General features: G+C 40.5%; 1 protein-coding gene across 1 annotated transcript in view; it reads right to left on the bottom strand.

Moving 5' to 3' along the window:
• Nucleotides 1–2,741: 2,741 nt before the first annotated feature.
• The window catches only part of LOC147108194 (mucin-16-like), a 41,968-nt gene continuing 35,641 nt past the window's right edge, over nucleotides 2,742–9,068 (bottom strand). The window contains exons 15-18 of the mRNA XM_086005990.1: nucleotides 8,831–8,898; nucleotides 7,910–8,070; nucleotides 7,248–7,360; nucleotides 2,742–4,240 (exon numbers count right to left, since the gene is read on the bottom strand). Coding sequence (XP_085862116.1) covers nucleotides 4,163–4,240; nucleotides 7,248–7,360; nucleotides 7,910–8,070; nucleotides 8,831–8,898 — 420 coding nt within the window. The 3' untranslated portion in view covers nucleotides 2,742–4,162. The remainder of the gene's footprint in view (nucleotides 4,241–7,247; nucleotides 7,361–7,909; nucleotides 8,071–8,830; nucleotides 8,899–9,068) is intronic.

The raw sequence follows: 9,068 nt of genomic DNA, 5'->3' as shown, positions 1-9,068 counted from the left end.
CCTTAGTTTTTAACGGGAAAGGCGGCTGGAGCCAATGCCTTGTTAATTGATACATTCCACAACAGGATCTTCCAGAAAACACTTCAGAATTGTCCAACAATGCAAGCTGGCAGTGTGAAATAGGTGAATCCAGTGGGTTGTTAGCACTGTTAGTGCAAAACATCCTACTCCAGTTTTAAAAAAGAGATAGGGCGATGTAAGAAATTATTCTTAGAACAGCAGAAAAAAAAACAGGAGAGATCTTAGCATATACAACAGGTGCCTCAGAGCAGAATCTTAAAATATGATGCAGGGTCGCAAGAGTTATACTGCAAGCGGCCTCGTTGCTCTTGTGCAGGAACAATGATGCACATTGGCATCTGAATAGTGGTTGATTTTGGTCTTTGGCCAGAGCAGAAATAACTGCTCAGTATAAAACATTCCCAGGCAGGCTACTGGAAACTTTAAAAAAACTTGGCTTCACATCTAGCTACAGTTACACTCCCATCTTGGGGGTCTCTCCAACCTCTCTTGCCTAATTGTTCTTTGAGTGACTTTGCACTTAAATTGAACTGCACAGTCTGCATCGATACAAAAGCAAAAATGTACTTTTGGCTATCTTTTCTGCTTTTAGAAATGTGAATAATAATCATCCAATTTCTAAATGTTTTAAAATTGAAATGCTTTTGAACTCCATTGAATAAACTAAATTGAACAGTATTTTACAAAAGATGCTGGAAATCTGAAATCGAAACAGAAAATGCTGGAAATACTCAGCAGGCCAGGCAGCATCTGGGGAGAGAAACAGTTCGTTTCAGGTCGATGACCTTTCATCAGAACAGGATTTTGTTGGCCTAGGCACTTGAAACCTGGTCAGTCAGGGCTTCCCTGTAATTAGTGCTAATTTTGCACTTGTTAAGTAGCTAAGCAGTCACTTAATAGTGGCTGAGGCTTCTGCTTGAACTGTTTCAGTCCTTGTGCTGATGTTGCTCCTACAGTGGTGTTAGGCAAGAAATTATAGGATATTGACCCAGCAATGATGAAGGAATGGCAATATATGTCCAAGTCAGTGACATACCTCTGTAACCTCCTCCGGCCCTACAACCCTCTGAGATCTATGCGATCCTCCAATTCTAGCCTCTTACGCATCCCCGATTTCTTTCGCTCCACTACTCTGTTGTGATCGGCAGAAGAACCAAAGTCGACGTGAGGAAAATCTTTTTTACGCAGCGAGTGGTTAGGATCTGGAATGCACTGCCTGAAAGGGTGGTGGAGGCAGATTCAATCATGGCTTTCAAAAGGGAATTGGATAAGTACCTGAAGCGAAAAAAAATGCAGGCCTACGGGGAAAGGGCAGGGGAGTGGGACTGAATTGCTCTTGCAGAGAGCCGGCACGGGCTCGACGGGCTGAATGGCCTCCTTCTGTGCTGTAACCATTCTATGATTCTACATGTCTTCACTATGCCATTGTGAACAATTAATCAATTTTTCTGCCACCACAACTTTTCCCTTAATGATGAATTGCGGTTCTTTAAGGGCTGCTGCCTTACCTGGTTTAATGTCTCCCAGTCAAGTCTGCTACAGGTCAAACACTTTGGGCAAGCTATTCGAGTGCACCTGTGCCATGGGCCAACTCAACCTCACTTTTGGCTCTCATGAATTTTTAGCTCTAAGGCCATTTGGGGCTGCTGCACTGGGGAGTTCTCCCAGTGTCCTGGCCAACATTTTTCACTCAACCAAGATCACATTAGATAAAAACACAACAGAATTTCTAGCCATTTATCTGATTGCTGTTTGTGGGATCTTGTGCACAGATTGTCTGCCATGTTTCCCTACAACAGCAGCTACACTTCAAAAGTATTTCATTGGCTGTGAAGCATTTTGGGCTGTCCTGAGGTTGTGAAAGGTGCTATACAAATGCAAGTTATTTCCTTATGAAAGAAATTATATTTATTGAGATGTTTGAAATTTATATGAGTCATAAACCACTTGTACAGGAAAAGCAGGCCACCTATGTGGCTATTATACTCATTTCAGAAATTTGAAAAGTTGATACCATCATTTGAGAAGTCAACACACTGTACATCGTTCCTCTGCATTGCACCTCAAAAATAGGTGCACATGGCATGCTAAGAATCAGAGAATTAGCCCTAATATCTGTTCCTAAGATGAGAAAATATGGGGCCAATTTTCCCATTTGTACGTGAGTAATGCCCAGTTTCTTGCCGTGAAATGCAGGAAAAAAGTGCGATGACTTGTGATGCTGGGCCTCTGCCACCTTTGCATTACCAGGAACTTCTGATCGGAGGAAGATTGCTTGTGCCTGGAGCAGGCTTAGGAATTGTAATGGCATTTAAACAGCACTGGAGGGATGCCCATTTAGAGAAGTACCCAGAAAAAGCAGGTGGTCAGCCTTGCCCTAGTCCCACAAAAATTGTAGCATTTATCTGGGCTGGTGGCATCAGCAGTTCCTTTTCTTATCTACCGCAGAAGACCTCCAGAGCTGGAGGCATTATAACTACTTCAGTCATTGGTCCTCACCATTGTTGCAGGCCTCTCCGACCTGCCTTAGCAGCTGGATTTCTGCCTGCTCCAATTCTCAGCAAAGGCCCATAGCAGGGGTGGGCGGTTATCTTTATTCTGATTAACGTCAATTTTGATTGAAGAAAATGTGTAATTGTAATGTAGGTTACAATATTCAGCATATAATGATGTTAAAAAATTAAATACAAAATGATGAATTGTTGCAAAGCATGGTTTATTCTTGGGTTTCATTATATGACAGGACTTACAAAAATAGAGAGTGTAAAAGTTCAGCATCCAGAAAATAAAGTTTATATAAATACTCTGATATTTTTCTTATAGCATCTAAATTATTTTAAAATACTGTAGGTTGCTTTTATAAATATGTAACTATCAGAACACAACGGTAATAGCTATTATCAAAATGCATATTCTTGAGGTTTGTGTAAAGATAATATGGATAAATATAGCATTTGAGATATTACAGAAGACGTCTGATTGGTGACAATAAGTTACTGCAACCGATTCACATGAGAAACTCCCAGGACTCAGAAACACTCAACTGTTTGCACCTTTTGACAGCATCTTGTTTGAATTCAAGAATACCTGAGCATTCTGTCACCAATGAGAAGTCTGTTTATTCCTTGTGTGCCATTCTTCAAGTAGAATCTTAAAATGTATCCCCGAGGAATATAGAACATCTGAAGTGTGTATTCTTTTATTGGAATATGGCTCATAAGGAAAATCAATTGAGCAATCTCAGCACTACAATAAAACACGGTAGTCAGTTACTTTAAGGCAGCCTACACTGACTCAATCAACAGTAGAAAAAGATCTGCAAAACCAGAGAAGTCTTTGAATTATACAATATATCGAATTTAGTTACAGAAGCTTCTAGTTTTATTTGTCACTACTTTGTTCAGTTCCTAAAATAGCGAACAAATCTACTGATTGAAATCATTAATTTTGCCAGATATTTATAGCAATCGTTATTTCGATTTTATTGTGCTTTTTTTCTTAGTGCTTTTGGGCTGAAGAATTTAGCTTTCAGTGGCAAGCATACATCCTCAATTTTGAGCCCAATATTGCAGGTCCCACTTGCATTCTGTGCTTCTGCTGTTGAGGGGCTTGGTGTCCTGCTTTGAAGGCCATTGCTCTATTTGGCCAGCTTCCAGGAGCTTTGCGACAGTCACAATACCCATATCTGATTTTTCCAGACGAATGAAGAATTTTTAGAGAAAATGGGCCCTTTCCAGGAAGGCTGCTTTCCTTATAACAGCTGTAAGGAAACCGGCCTTTCAGAACCTGGTGCCCTTACGTCTGCCTTCCTGAAAGCTCTGTACGCCCACGTCATGCAAGAAATCCTGCGGGTTCGCACCTCAGAATCCCCCTCTGTCTGCCTCTATCACACCAAAATGCCCCCCAAAGCATCATAGGTTTACAGGCCAACATGTCTTTACACATCTAAAAATCATAGGATATGTAAAAATAATTGAAGTTTTTACTAAAGTGCATTTATTTCAGTTTCAAGATAGCTTTAGTTTTAGTTTAGTTCAGTTTAACTAAATAATTGTAGTAATGTACTTTCTTCTACTTTAAGCAATCTGTAATCTGCATGATTGTTATTTATTGTTAATATTTCCTATCAATATTATTTCTGTTATGGAAAGTAGGCTCGAGCACGGTTTTGCAATGTGTTGTAGGATCCGTGATACTTCTTTTTTAGACATAATGCAATCTGAAAGATTAAAATATTATGTTAGTAAACATACCAGATATTATAATTTGTTACATAACACTATATAAGCTCTATAAATAAAATTCTGTTACATTATCTGAATGTACCAATTGCCTCATCCATCAACTGAGTACGGCTCAGCTCTCTAATCAGTTTGCTTTGTTAAATAAAGGTTATTGTATTCTAATCTGCAGGTTGCATTTTTAAAAATAATTAGCTGAAGGGTAGTTTACTGTGACACACAATCTATATGTGTTTTGCTGTGTTAAAAGGCTTCAAAAACTGGAAAATCAGTGATCACAGTCAAAGATTTATTGCGGTTCCCAATTATCTTTCCCTGTGAGAACAAAAGTTATCAGGATTAAGATTCTGGCATTAGGTCAACACCCACTGCTCATTCATATCAGTTAAAGGCTTGGGGGGTGCGACTAATGTTGATTAATGTCTTTTGCCGCTGGTGCAATATTTATATCCATGGAAACCATTCCCCCATAGCTGAGTTGGAGTTATAAACTGGCTTTTCTGCTTGAGTAAGGTTGGCTCCCTTGCAAAACTCCAGGTAACGGAGGCGATGAAAGTGATTGGGACATAGAATACATCAGTTCTAATAGGGCTGAGCATATTGAAAAGCTACACATAACATATATAAACTGTGAGTCATGACACAGCAACACAGGGCTCCTGGTGTCAATGGGGATAGAAGAGCAACTTAAACCACAGCATTGCCTAGTGCAATTACTGGGCAATCTATTGCATTGGGCAATGTGAGATTAAAAAAAAAATTCCAGCCCTATGCTAGGCTGCAGTAGGCGCTTGAGGGTTACTGCAGCCATTCCCCAACCCACCCGCCCCCCGCCACTGCCCCCCACCCCCACCCCCACCCACCCTACAAAGTGAGCTTCCTAATAGAGGCAGAAATCCTGCTTGGAGCCGGCTGAAAATATGTGAATTAGCCTGACCCAGACAAATCGGCCAGGATCCTGGCCGCGTTTTCGCCCGCAAAATTGCTGTTTACGAGGGTGTCTGTTACGATTTCTACAGTACTTCAGCATGGCAGGAACTGGAGGATAGGTGTGACCAAAGGCTCATAACCACCCATGCAAATTATTCCCGAGGCCCAGGTCCAACTAACTGTCCTAAACTGTCGTTCAGCTAGAGAAGCTTTCAGGAGAACTGACTGAACCGGTGATTAGTGGATTCAGTCGGTCGGACCCTGCCACCTGCCACCTGCCAAACTGACCTGGCCCCACTGCCAGGGAATCTGAAGGGCAGCTCTTGTGGGAAACTGTGAACCTCATTATATTTGTCATAAAACATTTTCTTTATATTCAACCATGTATAAATGTTATTTACTTTCAATAAATAACCAGTCAGTTTCTTTGCACTGAAGCACTTTAATTTTAGAACATGTTTGATGTGCTTGTGGGCATTTGTTCTCAGCAGTCCAATGTATCATTTCAGAATGTGGACTCCTGACAGATACAGTACTATAGAAACCTTTATACTAATAGTTTATCCCAGTCCATATCCAAATCATTCACTTTGGAGAAAGGCAGAGAACTGGTACTTGAAACATATTTCTGTTTAAATTATAGCGCTGGTCAGTGGAGAAACCAATGAATGGAGGAATTAGTGTTAAAACAAATGTCATGAAACTGCTGTAATTTGTGCAAATTTCTTTCTTTCTTTGGGCTCCTACACTGATCCAACAAAGCTCAGGAACAGTATCCCATCTTTCTCCTGGGCACTTTGCAGCTAATCTCTAATTTGAATATTGCTATTAGTAACTACAGATCTTCCTTATATTCTCCAGTTTCTTTACAGTGGGAGGTGCTGGTGATATGATGGGGTCTGTTTGTGTCCCTCCCTCTCCCTTATTTGCTTATTTTTGTTCCAGTTCTGAAGAAAGGCTCTACCTGGAACACAGACCTGTCTTTTCTCTGTCTGACTGACCCGCTTAGGGTTTCCAGAACTTTGGGCTAGAAATTTGCCTCCTTTGCACCTGCCGTTGTTGCCTCCAGGGGGCGATAACGGGGCGCTACCAGCTTTGCGACCGGGCGCAGCGATAGTACCGACACCTGCGAAATTGACATGCTGGCTTGCAGCGGCAGTAACTACTAGTGCCATGATCTCCTGCGCCCAGAGATCGTGACATCATCCGGCTGCGCAGCGCCCTGGTAGCACCCTGGATCTGAACTTCAGTTCCGCCCCCTGCAGCATCGCCGGGCGCTAACACCGACTGCTGCAGGAGGCGTTGCTGGGGATGCCGGCTGCTTGGGGAGCAGTATTTAAAGGTAAGGCCACTTGTGTCAATTAAAAATTTGTTTTCACCCCTTAGGTTTTTCCTTGTACCGCGATTGATCAGCCCTGCACTCTGTTAGAGTGCTTGGGGCTGATCGTCGCGGATCGCGGCTGCCGGCAGCGACAAGGGTCATTGATTTAATACAGACCCTGTAGCGATGGCCCTTCCCTTTAAGGGAGAGAAGGAGCCTCTGTTCCCGGCAGCACTGCCCTTGACATTGGGCAGCGCTGCCCCCGCTACCGCCCCTCTTGCTGAGCTTTAGCGCTGCAAGGGAAGTGGTAGCACTTGATTTAGTGCTCCACTTCCTTCCTGGAGCGCGAAACCCGAAGTTTGCATCGGATTCACTGGCAAAGCACTGGCTAGTTTTTCATTACCACTAAAGGTAAATGGGGTGATACTCAATTTCTCCCCTGTTGTTTTTGTTTCATATTAAGAGCAGGCTTTTCTTGAAATATCCTACATCTTCTTAACAATAACTAACAGATTTTATTCTGTACTGAAAATCAAATAATAATGATCAATAATTAAGTGTTGTTAAACCATGGTGACAAATGATCCTTGTCACTGATCTGACTAGTGATCTTAAATATCATACCTACATACAGGACTTGGTCATACACACGGTGAATTATTTTCTATTATATGCTGTACATTTCAGCTTTGCAATGAGACACTGCACAGTATTGAAAAATCAAATGTACTTACCAATAAACATAAGAGGAAGAGCAGAACTAGAATGAGTAATATGCCCAGCACGATGATGATGATTCCCCAATATGGTATTTCTGCTTTGCCACTAAAGATGGGTGCTTTAGCTTCTGCATAAAATAAATACAGAACAATTAATAGTAAAATGTAATTGAATACATTTTTTTAATAATTAATCGTAATTCAACATTTCATCTATTTTTCAGCAATCATGTTGGTTATGACATTATTTTGAAAATTATTTTTGAAAGTTGTTGACAGGCTTAACATTTATAAGAAATAACTGACCTTACCAAACAAATGTTTATTGCTAATTCCCTCAAGTCCAAAACCAAAAAAGTTAAAAAATAATTGATATTACCAATGATCGCTGGAGAATCTCACCCTTGGTGAACAAATGTGTCTTTACAAAGAATCTGTAAATCACCACCTTTGTGTAACTCATTAATAGGGGCTGAACTTGAGATTTGGCCAACTTGTCAGGAACTAAACTATCCTGCTCAGCACCACCATGTGACACTCCCGCCAGCCCCCAAAGATGAATCACTTCTGTCCACTTTCTGCAGAATAATGAGCCTGCCCAGATTTGCGTTAATTAATGATCAACATGAAAAGATGGAAATCTTTAGAAATAAATGTAATTAAAGTTGATATTTTACCCACGGCCAAACTGTTATTTCGCAGCCAGTAGACGTTTCCAAGCAAAGTTGTCCCATTTGTTCCAATGTTAAATTCTGTTCTGACTTTTTCTGCTGTCACTGGTTTATTTGTAGCATTTGGGTTGAAGTAGCACATGCAGATACATTTAACGGATCCAATTCTATTGGGAAGAAAGGAGGAGAAATTAGTTGTTTGTAGAAGGAAACCATTCATAACTTAACTGACCTGAGTAACCTGAGCACACATATAATGCTCTAATGTAATATTTAAGATATAGTATATAGTACAAATGTCTACGTATCAAGTTAAGTTTGATTCAAAGTATCTTATTAAAACTATTTCAAAATTTTTGTATACGTGCAGCAAATATAGTAATAGTTGATCTGTTAATTTCACTGCATCATGATGTAATGTACGCGAGAGAAATTCAGGATTCCATAACTCACTATATCACAGTCTGAAGACACATTCTGGGACTAATTTTCAAGTCTATTACATCCCACGTGTCACAGTTCACAGGGCGTAATGACTCCGAAAACTGTCGTAAGAGCTACAACTCTGGGTCGACACCCCTTTTATGTGAGATGCATATTTGCAGAGGTCCTGAAGTTGGGTACAGGGATTTTGTTTTAACTTAAAATGAATAACAAACGGCAAGTACTTGATAGCTGAACTGAAACAGATACCAGGAACTTATCAGCAATATATGACTAAGGAATTGTTTAACTACAAGTTGTCAGTATGTAATAATATCTCATAATATCTACGGTTGAATTTAGCTCCAACCACAAATTTAAAAATTGTATTAATAAACATAGTTCACAAACTAGATTTGGATTCTATTAATGTGCTCAGTCTATTAAAGGTAATTTCTTTGTTTTATCTCAACAGGACCTAACATGCAAAATAAATCCTCTTACCTCAATCCTGTAACTTTACAGATGCGATAGCTGCCCTTTAAAGAGCTGGTCTTATACAACCTTGTGAGCTGCAAAAGATAGCGATAGTAAGTACAGATCACACACTTTTCAAGAATTGCAAAATAAAGCTCACTGAAAATGTTGAAACAAAGGAGGACTTTTGCCAGCCCTGGGGAGGCGGATAAGGAGGCGGGACTTCCAGTAAAATGGCAGAATCTGGGGGCGGGTACCCAACCTG

Source organism: Somniosus microcephalus, chromosome 13 (genome assembly GCF_052327205.1).
Source record: "Somniosus microcephalus isolate GS21.2 chromosome 13, FLI_Smic_1.0, whole genome shotgun sequence".
Classification (NCBI taxonomy): domain Eukaryota; kingdom Metazoa; phylum Chordata; class Chondrichthyes; order Squaliformes; family Somniosidae; genus Somniosus; species Somniosus microcephalus.
Note: the sequence above shows the minus strand (reverse complement) of the source record. Positions and strands in the feature narration are given on the sequence as shown.